Genomic DNA, 16,609 nt, shown 5'->3' with positions numbered 1-16,609 from the left:
TTTTCTAATTATGGTAATTTAATATTTTAAAATTAGTCAAGGCTCAGTTTTCATCAAAAAACCCCACCCATTTAGATAGACGATGGTTTGTCAAGCTCGCTCTCTAATTTCCATGTGTTTATTTCAGCTACAACGGTGGCTTTCCTTTGGAGTCAGTATTTTAGCAATTAGTGTTTATTTGCCTTTTCTTCCAACCTCATAGCAAAGATGCATATAATTCTTTGCAGTTTTTTGCAGCATGTATTGTGATGGGTAACAGCAGGGTTTTTGAAGAGTTTAGCAACAATTGTAATTAACTCAGAATGTTACAATTTCTTTTATAAACTTATGTAGTTTTTATAAATTTATGCATAAAAAGTTATACATAAACTTGTTTATGTATTTGCATTTATGTCTGCATACATGAGAAATGTGTGCTGATGCATGGGCTTCCTGAAACAACTCGCCTGACCTCATTTCCCCATGTTCGACATAAAAGCGATGTGGGTCCAAACTGCATTTAAATTTTTGAAGACCCGCAGATTGTTCCAGGAACAGAGCCTTCCTTGGCTGATGCAAGGACAGTGTTGTGTGCAGCTATCTTTCCTCTGGGAGCTCCTGTGTGGGCTATCTTTGTTTTCATTAATCCTGCTGCTGTAAGGGATTGTTGGTTTTGCCTTTCATGTTGGCTTTGCAGAAGAGAAACGCGAATGCATCCTTGAAATAACTGCCTTATATTTGAAACGAGCCCATTGCGGGAAGGCTTCGCTGCGGTGGTTACTTAGTATTTTAATGAAACAAGTCTGTATTTACAGTCCGTGGTAACGCAGGCCTTTCCTCGCTCCGTGGAGCTGCCGCGGTGCTCGTGGAGCGCAGCTGGTGTCGTGTGCCCTGCGCGGCGCCGCCGCGGGACGGGGGGACACACCAGTGTCATCAGTTYGTGATGCCCGGCCCTGCCAGGAAAAACTGCAGCTGTCGTGTGGCCCCTCTCTGCTTCATGCCTCGCGATTGATCCGCAGACACTGCTGTTCTCATTGACTTTGCCCAGTGCCTATAACATTCTCAGGGAAGAACACAGATTATATAATGCAGTGTATAACCTTTTATGACTAGGGTTTAAATTTAGAAGAATGGGAGGGTTTGGGGGAAGCTCCAGACTGTTTTAGTTATTAAATTGCATAGCTAACATGACTAATTTGAGATGCTCTTTCAGCAGATCACATCTTCAATGCATTAGTAGGATTATTTCTTAAAAAAAATGAGCTTTCATTATAGCTTTTTCTTGTTATGGATAGGTAAACCAAGAAATCTTTTTGTAGGCTAAAACTTGTAGTCTCCAGAATTTGTTGGCCCGGGAGAGAAGACTTGTTCTGTAACTAACTAAAACCGAGTAAATTGTTGAAGGTTGTCATGTTGCCAAAGGCCCTCAGCAGCATGCTGTCTTTTTCCTAAGCCTCTAGTTGCAAAATTCTTATTTCTTCTCTATAAAACAGCTTAATCTTTTACATCCTCATWTGCATATGCGTAATCAACACTGTTCATGTCCGCACCAAATTAACTAGCTTGGCTTTTCCCACAGCATCACTTTCCTAAAGCTTTTTGTAGCAGTATTCTTGAAGTTCSTCCATAATACTCATGATAATGAAATTGAATTCCAGGCTGGAAAGACTGTTAAAAAGTAGATCCAGGAACTAAAGCACAAACTGATAATTAAGCAACAATGCTTCTAATTAGCATGGCTGAGGGAAATGCTCTTCTTTTTGAAGAGTCATTCAAATGAGTTGGTAAAAGGCTCCTCTTAACCTAACTTCCTTTGATAGGTGTCTTGAAAGACTTGCATTTCTGTCCTACAATACTGAGCAATATATAGTTACTTCAGAGCAGATGGAAGCATAGGTTTCCTACAGGAGAACTGGGACAGGATAGATACAGTGTTTGGTCTGCAGTTTTGAATATTATTGCTTCTGTGGCTGGACTTTAATCAAATATGTTCAGGATTCTATATTTTTCAGTGGCTTTAATGGTTTGGGTAATAGGTCATGCGGGTGGGTACCACCCGCCCATTTCTGGGTAACTTGGTAAATAAAGCTGATTAACTTGAATTGATTGATTATTTGAGTTTACAGTAATGCTTCTTTCTGTACAAGAAAATATGACAGCATTTTAAAAGATGAGGGGTAAGATGCTATCCTAATGAATCACAAAGTTCCACCACTCATTTTGTCAATGAGATATTAACTCTGTAGGTGGAGGGGCAGATGAGCTCCAATGGATCTGTTGGCTCAGGTGCCAGACCTGTGTAGGAAGCTTTGGTGTCTTTGGGCTGCTGCAGGGGCGAAACGTTCCTGGGAGCATAGCAGGGAGTGTGGGCAGGTCCCTGGGTCCCTGCTCAGTTCCAGGTGACCCTGTTGGCTCAGCTTGCTGTGTTTGTAGAGACCCACTACTTTGCTCTTGTCACTTGGCTCCTGGGAGAYCTTGAGCCGCATGCTTGGATCCAGCGTGGCTGCCCATGCAGTGATAAACCCTCCCACCACAGAGGCGAATGCGGAGAGCGACAGCCACTGCTTAGGTAAGAAAAATAGACACTCTTGTTCTTAACACGCTTGTTCTAAACTAACCTGACTCCAGCGTATTCGCTGTGTGCCAAATTCCTGCTTTGGAGCAGTTTTGCTGCCTGAGGCACATCCCTAGGGCTGAGCCAACTGTGTGCTTTAAGGTTTGTAATCTACGTAGTGATCCATAATGTGTGCAGAAGTAATGTKTGCAGAAGTATTGTACTCCCTATTATAGAATACAGAATATTCTATACTCCCTATGTATATTCCCTATAACATAGAAATATTATACTTGAACTCTAATTGCTCAACACAATGCTGCACTGCAAATGATACTGTAATGTAGCTGGATTCAAGCTGTGGGACRTCTGAATACTGCACTTCCCACTTCGTTTTGTTATCCTTGAGGATACTTTGTTGTCTGTACTGGAGGCAGAGGAATCACCTGTGAATAAAAGTGAATGGGTAAAGCAGAGCCACTTGCTAAGAGAGAAATTGCTCTCAATTTTTCTCTCTACGTACAACTTGTTAAATGTTGAGCAAGTTAAAGTAGGCACCAGTTAGATGCTGCTTGTGTCGCTCTGTCCAGCTTGAGCATAATGACAGAACTACTCTCTTTGYGTGGATTAAGTGATCTTGAAACACTTCTCCATTAGTTTAGGTACATGATAACACTCAATATTCATTGCAAGAATATTATCTGGCTACTTATAACAAATAAGGACGTAGACTGTAACTGTAGAAAGAGTAACTTGCTTCCTGAGATTTTTTTTGATTCTTTAAATGCGGGAGTCTTTTGTATTACTAATGGTAATTTTATTTGCACTACAGTTTAAATTCTTTCTGTGTTAGAGGGGCAAWACTAGATAAGCATTTGTCAAGACTTTTAGATCTCTAGTCTAATTTAAAAAGAAAATGCTGTTTTAGCTGTGTTGCAGGAAAACGTTAAAAATGTAGACTAATTTCTCAGTTTGCTTTTTTCTGAAGCTAAAAAGTATCTGAAAGATGCTGAGCAAAAAGGCTCAATGTCATTTCCTTTTAGTTGTGGTTTTTAGGTATGAAGTCTGTTAGCAGCAAGGAGGTGACCAGYAAGGCCCACATCGTGCAGCCCAAGTCAGGGTGCAGAAAAGTCAGCCACAGCACAACTTACAATCCTGAGTTTCCAGTCTGCTCATGCTTTATCCCAAAGAACGTCATCCAAATAGGAAGTCAGAAGTACGATGCTTGTGCTTTAATTGAGCAGCCCTTGCAACACTGATATTAAAAACGCATCAAAGAAAGCTTACTTAGCAAATCTTCACTTGAAAACATTTTCCRCATAACACATCCCTCCTTTTAAAAATCGTTCATGTTTTAAATTTTTAAATATGAATGTAGAGGTTCATTTTAAACATCTGGAAGAGCATATATGGTAGAATATTCCTACCATGAAGAAAGCAGCTTTGAAAAACTGCTGCTGTTGTGGGTCTGGAGCAGAGTATACTGCTCTTGTTAGACCTGCTGTTAGTCATCAAGGATTTTAGCTTCTGGAATATATTGTTTGTGTGAAATGTGACCTTCTTTTGGCTTTGCATTTTTCTTATTTTTGAGTCAGTACAACAATTGCTGAATACTGTCCCTCATCTAGATGTGGTGGGTTTGAAATGATCTGGGGGGAGATTGTGAGTCATATTCTCAGTGCTCGGGAGGAAGGTGTCTGCACTAGCTTTCCCCTGGTGCCTGCTGGTCTAAATTCTGCTTCCAGTGGGAATGGGTGACCTCCCTGCAGGGGTGTGTGTGTGTGTGTGTGTGTTCTGTTTTGTGAACTGATGAAAACATGAGAGGTGCACATATCACAGAATGGTTGAGGTTGGAAGGGACCTCTAGAGATCATCTCGTCCATCCCCCCTGCTCCAGCAGAGACACCCTGAGCACAGGCCACAGGGCGGCATCCAGGCCAGTTCGGAAGATCTGCAGAGAAGGAGACTCCACAGCCTCTCTGGACACACAAGCCTAGCAAATATTTTTGGTACTCTGGCATGTCCAGTTTGAAGAGATACAGGCAGGCTACTGTCATCCTTGGTAAACAGGTTCTCGGAAGCAGTTTTCTGGAAGTCATTTCGGAGATTCCAGTGGGTGCATTCATTTGAGTGTTCTTTTTCTTTATTAAAAAATAGCTTTTGTGTGAGAGCTTTCAGCTCTGTGAATACACAGTGTGTGGTTTCAAGCAGGATCTGTCAGAAGTCTCTAACTACTGATCTTCTGTGCCATAACTCTTCCTGAACCAAGATTGTTTGTCCCTTTCTTTCCTTATTTTCTATGCCTCTCACCAGCAATGGTGATTTCTCCTGGCAGCTTCAAGTTTTGCTTTTCCAGCCCTTAAAATAAGATTGTGTATGTATATGGTACTTAATGGAAACCTTACAAATGCTTTGTCTTGTGTATTGCCAAAGCAGCCTTGGTCACAAAGAAGCTGAAATAATTTTATTAGGAACAAAAGAGAATTTTGCTGGAAAAACTGTTTTCACTGCCAGAGGAGTGATGATTTTCTCGAGTATGCTTCAGAATAAGAGTTCTCTTCCTGCAGTGTCAGTGATTGTAGCTGGTGTGGATTATGACTAGCTGCTCCCCACAGAGATGGTTTAAACAACTGAGGGACCAGTGTGAAGCATTAGCTATTAATATTTTGTTCTGTGTTTTGCACTCCTTTTTCTGATTCTAGGTGTTGCCAAGATCCCAAATATTTAAGAGTTAAGTGTAATCTTTTCTTTGTTCCTTTAAAGCATTCCTTTCAACGCTAACTGTTTATCCTGCTCTTTGACCTAGAGCTTACAATCACAGTATATCTACAGGATGTGGATTAATTGCACGCCATTAATTTTGTTTCTGGAGTTCCAATTGTTTCATCTTTGCATTGTCTGAACGCTGCCTTGCCCGTGGAGCCCTGAGTTGCCCTTTTAAGGATGCATTGGAACAGTGTTAAATGCACAAATGTGCTGTGTTGATTTGACTGGGACTTGTGGACCCTCAGGGATCTGTCACAGTGGTGATCTGTTGAAAACAGGAATTTCTAGCAATCTCTTTGTTAAAACAAGTTGATTTATCTGCCTTTTCTTCCTTCCCAAAGGAGTGAGTCTGAAGTCTCGTTACTGCACTTCTCACTTGCTTGTATTTTCTGCTCTGAGATTTCTGTTCAGAAATGTAGGAATTTACAGTTTTCTCATTGGTCTTTCTGCTTATTTTGAAATGATAGACTTCTTTCTTGAACACTTATATGAACACTATATATAGTTGAAGCCGAGGCACTTCCTGTGTGTGTGCGAGTCAGTGTTTTATTTAATGATGGCTCCAAACTGGGTAAAATAGTTCCACTGCCTGGGACAGTGGAAATGCTCAGCCTGGCTTGTTTGGGGACAGTAGCAGAATGCAGTCTGCCTGCAAGAAACAGATCTGCCTCCAACCAAAGTAAGTCTTCAGGAGCTGTGGAAAAAAATCAATGTTGTGCCTCTGTTCTGAGCTCTGTCAGGCTGTTATCCTTCCAGAACTAGATGTGTGCTTTAATGTGCACCTTGCCTCCCCAAACTGCAGCTGCCTGAAGTTTCAGCAGCTCTCAAGCAGTGTGCTATCTGTACTTTGAGCAGTTTGGAGACTGCTTCTAAAATTCAGTTGTGCTTAAACAGGGGCAACTTCACAGCTGCCCTCCAGGCCCCTCTTCCACCCCCGGATCAGTGGCTCGTGGGTTGAATGGGCCATGTTGTCCCCATGTAGCAAAGCACCGTTCCGGCCTTGGGGCCGGGTGCCCTGTGAGGGTCCTGTGGGCCTGAGCACCCGGGCAGGYCCCACAGCCGCCCGGTGCCGCGGGGTCCTGTGCCCTTGGCTTTAAGGAGGGCTGCTCTGAAAGAAGCTGAGGTTAACTGGCCAAGTCTGCTGATGTACAGGTGGAAAAACCTGCACTGCTGCTGGGTGGAACAGAGGGTCACCTGGCCCTCGTGGTCATTAGCTCCTCCCGTGTTGTCACTAGAAATGGCTCTGGTGTTTTTATTGCAGCACACTTTCTAAAGCCACTTTCCTTGCAAGTGCAGCAACTGACTAACCCTTGTCTTGTAATAGAAGAATTTAAAATGTTCTCTTAACGTGTTTAGCTTAGCTAGCAACTGAGTGTATTCTTTTGAATACCTGTTGTCAGTCATCCTTCAAGAGAGGAAAGGAAGAGCTGCTGCCAGGTGAAGAATCCAATCCATCGGCTTCATTTCCATTCCTTCCCATTCTGTTTCCTACAGCACTGGAAAAAATACATACAGTATTGTTTGTATGATTTAAAACTGAAATAAGGGTTAAATCTTAACTGTGCACAAGCTTTCAGAGCTTGTAAGCTGCACAAGCTGTGCATAAAACACTGCATAAAACAAAGTGATAAACGGGCTGCACTTTCTTTCCTGTTAGGTTTGGTATTCACCCTGTGGCTGGTCGGATGCCTGGTCAGCTGAATGTGCTCCTGGCAGAAGCTGGTGTCCCCTATGACATTGTTTTGGAAATGGATGAGATCAATGAGGACTTCCCAGGTTAGCATATGGACTTTAAGTCTGTAGAAGACTGGATTTGTTCTTGTCAATTTTTATTTGATTCCTTCTTGCATTATACAAGGATTTTAAACCAGGAATCTCAATCAGGCCATGCGTTCTTGTTTTGTGCCTGTTGAGCAGAGCAGAGCAGATGAGTGATCTGGAGAGGAGAGGTGATCTCTCAAATGACAGCAGGGGAGCAAGGAGAAATAAAAGGAACAGCCTGACTCAAGGGCAGAAAACTGAGAAGCAGGGAGAGAGTACAGACAGTTCAAGTGAAAGGCAAGTATTGAATGCAGGGGTAGAGTATTGAAGGGAGATGAATAAAAAGGAGCTGGAAAGAACTATTTCTTCCAGAGTCTAGAGAACAGCTTTTGGTTTCTGGTAGCTGTGAAATAAATGAGAAATGCTGTGTCTATTTTGTCTGTGTTATGGCTTCATACAGGAAAATTACTGATGTTTTTTGTCAGATGCTCTCCATTTTGTGAATATTTTGACAGTGTAACTTCAAGTAAAGACTTTAAAGAAGGGGAAAAAAAAGAAAATAAAAATCAGAAAACTACTGTCAAAAACTGTGTTAAAGATATTTAAAGGGAAGAGCTAGGCATAAAAGAATTGGAAGGTGCTGATACTACAGGTATATGAAATTGTATTTAAATATTAAAGGGTGTAACTTTGCTTAGTCTAATAAGCCCTTAGAATGGATTCTGGAGGCTCGGAGTTGGCTGGAGCTTCTACTGTAGCATCCTTGGCTTCTCTCACAAGGACTTTCCCAATTAAGTTATAAGATATTTTGAAAAAGTCTCAGTAAAAGTTTGTAGAGTGTGGAGTGCTTATACAAGGAGTTTCCTTACTTGGTCCACATTTAACACAGATGGATGTACCTTAGCTGCAGAGTTGAAGACGGATTTTTTTTTCTCAGTCTTTTTTTTCTCTTGCTGCAGAAACTGACCTGGTGCTTGTAATTGGTGCAAATGACACGGTTAATTCAGCAGCTCAGGAAGATCCCAACTCAATCATTGCTGGAATGCCAGTTCTTGAAGTGTGGAAGTCCAAACAGGTGAGCTTRGCAGAGTTGCATTAACACCTTCCTGTAGGTAGCATGCTTTTAAAAACATAGCTTATAGATAAAGTTTCTCCTAAGAAGATGCTCTTACTCTTTCTGTTACCATGAGAAGTTCTTCTGCAAGGTGACCAATAAATTGGACTGTATTGTGCAAGTGTGCTGCAGTTTATGATTTTGTAATCATCAGTCTGCTTTAACAAGATTAATGGTGACTGATGTCAGTAAGGACACTTAATGTATTTCTTCTCTCAAGAGATTAGAACAAATGATATCCTGCTTACATTTGTCACTCTAAAAACATTTCAGTACAAAGATATGCTTTATAGGATTTTTTCTGGCAACTTTAGCACAGATAAAAAATACAAAAATAAATACCGTACTTCAATGCAATACATGAAAGGCTGAGTTGACAGCCATTTTTTAGGGTGTGAGATTTTTTATAAGTTCAACTTTGTTATCCTGAGCTATTGAAGTACACAGCATCAAGAGCACATCAGTTTTATTTATAATATATATYTATATATATTTTAATCACCAGTGCCCATTTTGGTTTGATTCTGTGGAATAACATCAAGGCATATGAATAGATGTGCTCTCACAGTCTGATGTGTTACATCGCACAGAAATATATTTGTGAAACTGGCCTGGATTTCAATTGTTCTCTTCTTTCTTACTGTATTAAAACTTGAAATACATTTTTTTTTACCTSCCAACTCCCTATCTTGATCATGGTTCTCTTTCTCTCCCTTTGCTTGAGGGTGATTTCATGTCCACCACATCTGAGCTGGGATAACTCTTGTTTCGTGTTTCGTGTCAAATGTGAACTCTTTACACGCAGGTCATTGTAATGAAGAGGTCTCTGGGAGTTGGTTACGCAGCTGTGGACAATCCAATCTTCTACAAACCCAATACTGCCATGTTGCTGGGAGATGCCAAGAAGACTTGTGATGCCTTGCAGGCCAAAGTCAGGGATTCGTATCAAAGCTAAATACCAATTTACACTCAGCTTGCTCACGGTTGTGGCTGTGCTTTTGTCTCAGAGGTCATGGAAGTGGAGAGTTACGAAGATCTTAGTGTCGTAGTGCAGTTTACATTCAGAGAAGGCCACATTGACTCATAGGAGATGTAGTTCAGTTAAAGGCCTATCCTTTTATGAAAGCTTGGGGATACTATCTCTGCAAACTACATCTCTCCATGAGGCAATGTATTGARGTATAAAAATGTCCTTTCTAATTTAAGGAATGAGCTGTTGGAAGCAGGAAGCCAATACTCGTTGTCTGTATTAAGTGACTCTTGGCTTCCTCCCTCTAACTCTGTAGTTCTGTCACTAAAAATTACTGTGCTAAAATGGTATTCCATCTTATGAAAGCTATTCCCTGGCCCATATGAACAAAAATAATTTTCAACAAAATGCAAAAGTTGTAAATACGCTTCCGTGATTTGAGAGCCTCAACAAAATATTGAATCTGTATATAAAAATTCAGACTTCCTTTTATGAGTTCTAGGGATGCCTTGAATCAAGTATATTTGAAGGAAGTTACTTTTGAAACAGTTCCACTTTTTTCATAGTGTCCGCTTACATTTTGTAAAACGAAACAGAGAATTTCAGGGACCTACTAAGTGATCTTTAATATTGACAAGGAAATGTACACCTGCACTGCTTAACTATTTTCAGCAGCTGCTAAATTTCCTCTTTYTTTTTTTTCCCAGTTGTTGCCTTTTTAAGTGTTCGGAGAAGAATATGGCCCAGTTCTGCACAGGCAAACATCTTGCATACTTGATCTGTTCACAGAATTTGGACCACAGTATTTTGGTTTTGTTCACTTTGACTTTTAACTATATTTGCTACTTATATTTTGGTGATGCTTTCTTAATCAACATTATGATGCTGGAAAAGGCACTTTTTAACATATTTAAGATGCTGGAGCTCATTAGAATTTTTTGAAATAAATAAGCTATTGTTTGGACAGCACAGAAATACGACGAGCTGAGAATTCAGTGTTCTGATTATTTGACTTCTCTCTAATCTAATTAAAAGTGCTGCTTAAATTCCCATAATAAGTGCAGCAAAAAAGTAAATCAAATTATGACATGGACTGCTGTTTTGTTTTTACTGTGTTAAGTGTACTTGAGTGGAACTCAAATATTTGCCTAATAAAATGAATTTATCATGTTTGTATAATGATGTAGCAACTGTCCATGGTGACAAAGGCTAAATACAAATAGCTGTGTTAGAAAGCATTAATATCTGGAGGAGACAAACTGTTATGAAGTAAGTCTTGAAAGGAAATCATTTTGATAAATTTTTTTTTACAGAATGTATTGAGATCGTGTATAAAATAACATGTGAGAAACATTTTCCACTTAGCTACCTCTCTTTTTATGTGAAGATTGCTTAAAGCCAAGACTTTAAACAGGCAATGTGTTAAATGTAACAATGTATGAAAAAACACATTTCAGAAATCTCTTCTATAATTGGGAAATAAGAGTAAGCACATAAGCAATAGTATGTTGTATACTGCATGAAAATACTTGCAATTAAATTTTAACTTAAAACGTTGTGGCAGCTATGTCTGAGTGTTATGGACTCCTGGTCTCATTCTATGCTACTTTCTCTTAGATCTGCCAAAAATAGCAGGGGAAGGGGAGAAAGAAGATGACTAGAAAATGATCCATTTCTCCCTCCCCTCCTAGTCAAGCAAAGAAAAAAACACATCTGAYGGGATTTAATATCCTGAAACACTTTTGTTCTGCCAAACTCTGAAGTATCTAACTGCAGTATGCAATGTATCTCTGCTTATATGTAGTCAACTTAAGACAACTTTTCTTCCTTAAAAAAGGGGTGGGAGAGGAGCTGTTTTCCTTTCTTTGAAACAAAGCACAAAGCTATGTAATGAATCAGAGGTACCAGTGTTATCTTTAAAACTGTGCTTTACAGTGGAACACCGGGTAATTGTTGAAGTGCTAATAAAAGGTTGGTTATTTTTTCTGTATTCACCAGTCTCTTCTCTTTCCTGTGACGTTTTTTGAGTGGGTAAGTAGTCTGAGATTCTGGGAGTTTCAGTGTCCTCCTGTGTTTTGATCTTGTGACTGAAGGGTATAACCCAAAGGAGTTTTTACTTCTATACTTAYTTTTCTTTCTAAGTCTGCCTCAAGGTGAAGAAAATACTCTATGATCTTAGCAAGATCATTGTGCTGCAAAAATAAGTGGGGAGGAGGGAGGGTTCTCCACTCTGTACAGCTGGTAGAACTTTTATAGTCTTGTCTGCATGACCGTGTCCTCGAGWTGCCTTGGATCTTTGTTTTAATAGAAACAGTTGCATGATGAAAGTGATCACAGAGTAACTTAGATTGGAAGAAATCTCTAGAGATAARTTGGTCCAGCCCTCTTGCTCAAAACAGGTCCAAGGATTAGAAGGTTGAAAAAGATAATCTTTCACAAATTCTATATTAGAGAAGTAAAATAACTTTGCAGTGAAGATCAGACTTCTCCATGTATAGGCTTTGGGGCTAATATTATATGTGGTACACTTCAGTTAAGTGTGTTGGATGTCTGCGTGCATTCATGAATTGGATCAATGTCTGATGCTTTGCAGTCAGACCAGGCAGGAAAAGGCCGTGCATGTCTGTTGACCTTTTCCCCCTTTGCTGACCAAGCCCTGAAAACTGGTTGTTACCCAAACCTCTCTGTTAAAGGAGCGAAGCAACAAAAGAACTGAGGGACAGAAGGGCTGAGGGGGCTTCACACGCTGCAAGAAGTGTCTTCTAAAAGAAGATTGTGGTTGAGCTTCAGCACAGCATGAAATTGAATTATTCTGTTAAATGGTCAGAGCAACCCATAATTTAAAAAATCCCTAGCAGAATGGAAACTAACAGCTAGTGAACATAAAGAGCTCAAGCAGCTGTTAAGTGTGTCACGCAATAACTAGAGTARCCCACTCCTTAGTAAAATATTACAGATGTGGATAGGAAGAATCATTTGGTTCTCTGATTTTCACATTCTCAGAAGCTCATTGTCACAGGCYATGGTACAATGAGCTTATGTTTTTCATGTGTTATATGGCGTATTTGTTAATGTGTGGACACAACACAGGAAATTGGCGCTTCTCTTAATTTATGAACCCATCAACARCCCTTTTTTCTGTCAACATTCTGCCCCCAAAGGTATCTACTGAAGACTAGATTAATGAACTGCATTGTATTAAGTATCTTATATCTGAGTTTGGAAACCAGATGAGTGTAATCTAAATAGTTTAATGTGCTAAATATTGCTGTAATTTTCATACTGTGATGTTTCTTAGAAGTTTGCTTAGAAATTTCTCTCTTTTGCTACTGTTTTCAGACTTGGGACTAATTTTACATGAATTCAGAACTCTGGAGTTTCCTCCAGAATTCATTCAGAATTTCCTTCTCCTGAGGAGAAGGTGATGTATGGTATTGAGTTCAGCTGGACCTCTTTGCTCCTTGCCTTGCTTTATTTTCAAAGACTTGTATTAGGAAATTGCCCTACAGCACCAGAATGTTTGTCCTCCAGTATCTTAAGCAGTGAGAGAGCAAACATTGTTGCTCTGCTTTGTAACCTGGTGCYTTCAAGTGCTCAATGACAGATGAAATAATGAAAAAAAATGAAATGATTAAACTCCTCTTGCAATCCCTCAGATAAAATCCACTTAAAATCTGATTATATTAAAAGATTGGGCAGAATAATGCTGTAATGAAGCCAAGGTGCCARTGAAAACAAAAATACACTTCAAACAGCTCAGTGTAGCAAATAATGTAATGTTAGAATTTAAAAACAAGCAAACAAAAAATGTACCCTGGTTATCATGCAGATGTATTGAGTTTGTATCCAAGTTTACCATACCTGAAGACTCATGTACCTTGCAGGAAATGCCAAAACATTTTTAAAGCATAAATTCAGTAATTTTCATTGATAAGATATCACATTGATAAGATCCTTAGTCTTCTCCAGGGTGAAGAATTCCAGTTCTTTCAGCCTCTCCTCATAAGAATCATAGAATCCCTAAGGTTGGAAGGGACCTTTAGAGGTCATCTAGTCCAACCCTCACACGCAGGGTCACCTAGAGCATGTGGCACAGGGTCCGAGCAGGTTTTGAAGATCTCCAAAGGAGACTCCACAACTTCTCTGAGCAGCCTGCTCCAAGGCTGTCACCCTCCTGTCAAGAATTTTTTCCTTAAGCTCCTGTGAAACTTTTGGTGCTTCAGTTTGTGGCCATTTTGTCTAGTTCTGTCACTAGCCACCACTGAAAAGAGGCTGTCCCCATCCTTCTCACCCCCCTCCTTGAGGTATTTATACACGCTGATCAGGTCCCCCCTCAGCCTYCTCTTCTCCAGGCTGAACAGGCCCAGCTCCCTCAGCCTTTGCTCATAGGGCAGATGTTCCAGGCCCCTGATCATCCTGGTAGCCCTGCGCTGGACTCTCTCCAGCAGCTCCATGTCCTTCTTGTMCTGGGGAGCCCAGAACTGGACACAGAGATCCCCTCCATTGACCTGCTGGCAACAGTGCCCAGTGCACCCCAGGACACCCTTGGCCACCTCTGCCCCCAGCACACAGGGCTGGCCCATGGTCAGGTTGTTCACCAGAACTCCCATGTCCTGCAGAGCTGCTCTCCAGCAGGTCAGCCCCCAGCATGTCSTGATGCCTGGGGTTATTCCTCCCTTGGTGCAGGATGCTGCATGTCCCATTGTTGAACTTGATGAGGTTTCTCTCTCCAGCCTGACCAGGTCCCTCTGAATGGCAGCACTGCCCGATGGTGCAGCAGTCACTGCTCCTAGTTTTGTATCATCAACAAACTTGCCAAGGGTGCACCCTGTCCCTTCATCCAGGTGACTGGATGAGTCACCCTTTTGTCTGCTTAATTCAAAGAATATGTTTTTTAAGGATAGCATTAACTTATTTTGGAATTAGTCTGATGAACTTGCAATATAACTTTTATTGGGTTCATTATGTGGGTGAAAATTGGTTTCAGATATTTCCTTAATTGCCTTATTTTGTGTTGGAGGAGGTGGCTATGATTAACAGGAATGGAAACATGAGAAAAATTATCATCATGGTTTGCAGGGATTAATTTGTGATGAAATACAAAGATAATACAAAARCAAATAGGAGTTGGGCATCTAAAGCAGTATTTTTTTTGTCTTTGAAACTCGTCCTTTGTAGATTAGGAAGTTGTAGAAATAAAGACATGGCAAGATATTTCATCCAACCTGCATTTTATGCTATATCTGCAGTTTTCAGTGTAGATTTTTAACAACTAGGAATTGCTAGTATTTTTTTCACTATTTACAAAGAAGAGGAATTTAATAAATGTAGATAGAGATTTTTATAAAAACAAATGAGTATAATTTTTAAAAAGTGTGAAATTAACATTTTCTAGTGGATTACAAATCCAATTACAAATTACAAATCATACTTTTGCATTGAAAAGACTTGTGTGAGCCAAAATAGATGGTTTAAAAGCAAGCCTCAAACGTTTTCATTGAATAGTGTGATTTGGGTCTTTGTATCCCAAGGAAAGCTCGGTATTCTGAGGAGATTCCTCGCTTGCTCGATGGCTGCCCTGTAAAGGAAGTAACAAGGGGATTTGGGATCTGTCGCCCAGGCACTGTGTAAGTATTGAGGATGTGTAGTCTGAGTTGTCACAAAATAACAGTATTTTTTAATGCTAAAGTATCTCTCTATTTATTAATCAAACATAGGAATAAATGTTGTTGAGGTCTGATGGAGGGCATAAGGCTCTGCATGCATGTTTGTGTTCATAAATACCAGCTGAAAAAAGCCAGTGTCAGTGGGTGTTTATTCCTACAAACATCTTTGCTCAAACATCCATAAAAATTGTATGCAACATAAATGGTTGCACATTTAGAGGGATTTGCTTTTTTCCCCCCCTTTTATTTATTTATTTTTGAAACTTTGTTCCAGAAATGGCAGGACTAGCTTAGCATATGTTCCTGTTTCTGAGCAACAACCCTCATGCAGAACGTGGTGGAGGCTATAGCTGTGACATCGGCTTCTGAAAAGCATCTCTGCTTCTCGGGGAATGGGCAGTTGCCACTTGTTTGGTGGCCTGTTGCTGTCAGAATAGGAATGAAAGGGAGAAGTGGCATCTTTTACTAGGCAATTGATGTAGCTAAGAAAAGAACGGGTGTTTCTCAAGCCTCSTGTTTTTTGAGCTGGAAATGGCCATGATATCAGACTGACAGGGTGCATCAGCCTGCAAGCTCAGGCTGGTTCCACTCCCACCTACATTGTTTGGTCTTATGTTACTCCTTCCTATAAAATTTGTTCTTCTGTGATGTTTTAGGCAAACTGACACCTTACAACATTTCCTATACGTATGGGTTAGTATTAATGTTCATGCATGGTGAAGATGTATAGAGGCTATTTCAAGGTAGAGAAAAAGTCAAAGAATTTTTAAGATAGGATAATTTTGAGATCCCAAGGTATTTCATTTGAGTATTTAACTAATGCTTATTTAAAAATTATTTTAAAAAATTYGCATATGCCAACTTTTTAACATTCTTCTATTAACTAGACTTCAGTTAAATCTTACTAATTGATAAGAAAATAGTATAAGATAAATGCCTGATTTCTCAAAGCATGCAATAAGAAAGCTACAAGAACTAAAATAGTACAAAGGGTCAGTGGCTGCCCTATGATGGGATCTTAGCTAGTTTTCTGTGCTGTGTTACCTTCCAGTAAGCTCTGATATCAGTTTTCTTATGATTATGAATCTGCCCAATTCCATCTCTGTCTTGTGTAAATTCTGTTCATCTGCTGTTACYGAGAAAAGCTCTGTATCAATTTTCCTTCCAAAGTAAAGATATAGAGATGATTTTCTAGCTCTGTAGGTAGCACTATTTCTGCAAAACCAGTTAAGACAGAAGTGCTTGATTTCTGAACTTACAGAAGTGCTTTTTCAGTGTTGTGTATAAATATAAGCACACCTGTGGAAGTCAGATATTTATAAAAATATTCTCTAGGAAGAACACATTCGCTGCTTCTGTGTGTTCCCTTTCCCAGTCCTAGCAAGGTCATGCTCTGTGTGTGTATGTGGGCTTATTTGTTTGTTTGCTTTCCAGAAACAACTCCTAAATACTCCCAGTCAAATTAGCTGCTAGCATCTCATCAAAAAACACATACATGTAGCACTTTGAGACTGATATACATCACAGGCAGGTTAACTTAGTTGGAATACACTTGTAAAGCTAGGTTTTAGGGTGTTTTTGTTGTTGTTTGTTCTCTTTTTTTAAGATTTAAAACAAGCTTCAACACATGGCTTTGTTTTCAAATGCTATTGTGAAACTGAACATCCAGATCTCATTTAATTGAGATTCCTGGCTATCTACCTCTCGATCGCTTGCCGTCCTCACATGTTATACTTCTGAGACCGTCTTGAAGGACCTCTTTTCAGACAGAAGTACTGATTGACTTGCTAGGGATACTT

The 16,609-nt window shown here is 40.0% G+C and overlaps 1 protein-coding gene across 1 annotated transcript in view; it reads left to right on the top strand.

Annotated features, from left to right (window-relative positions):
* The window catches only part of NNT (nicotinamide nucleotide transhydrogenase), a 37,808-nt gene extending 26,846 nt beyond the window's left edge, over window positions 1–10,962 (top strand). The window contains exons 19-21 of the mRNA XM_026037596.1: window positions 6,957–7,075; window positions 8,020–8,135; window positions 8,980–10,962. Of these exons, the coding sequence (XP_025893381.1) occupies window positions 6,957–7,075; window positions 8,020–8,135; window positions 8,980–9,129 (385 nt within the window). The 3' untranslated portion in view covers window positions 9,130–10,962. The remainder of the gene's footprint in view (window positions 1–6,956; window positions 7,076–8,019; window positions 8,136–8,979) is intronic.
* The last annotated feature ends 5,647 nt before the right edge of the window (window positions 10,963–16,609 follow it).

Source organism: Nothoprocta perdicaria, unplaced genomic scaffold (assembly GCF_003342845.1).
Source record: "Nothoprocta perdicaria isolate Ctin4 unplaced genomic scaffold, notPer1 scaffold_1, whole genome shotgun sequence".
Lineage (NCBI taxonomy): Eukaryota > Metazoa > Chordata > Aves > Tinamiformes > Tinamidae > Nothoprocta > Nothoprocta perdicaria.
This window is presented reverse-complemented; position numbering and strand designations above follow the sequence as displayed.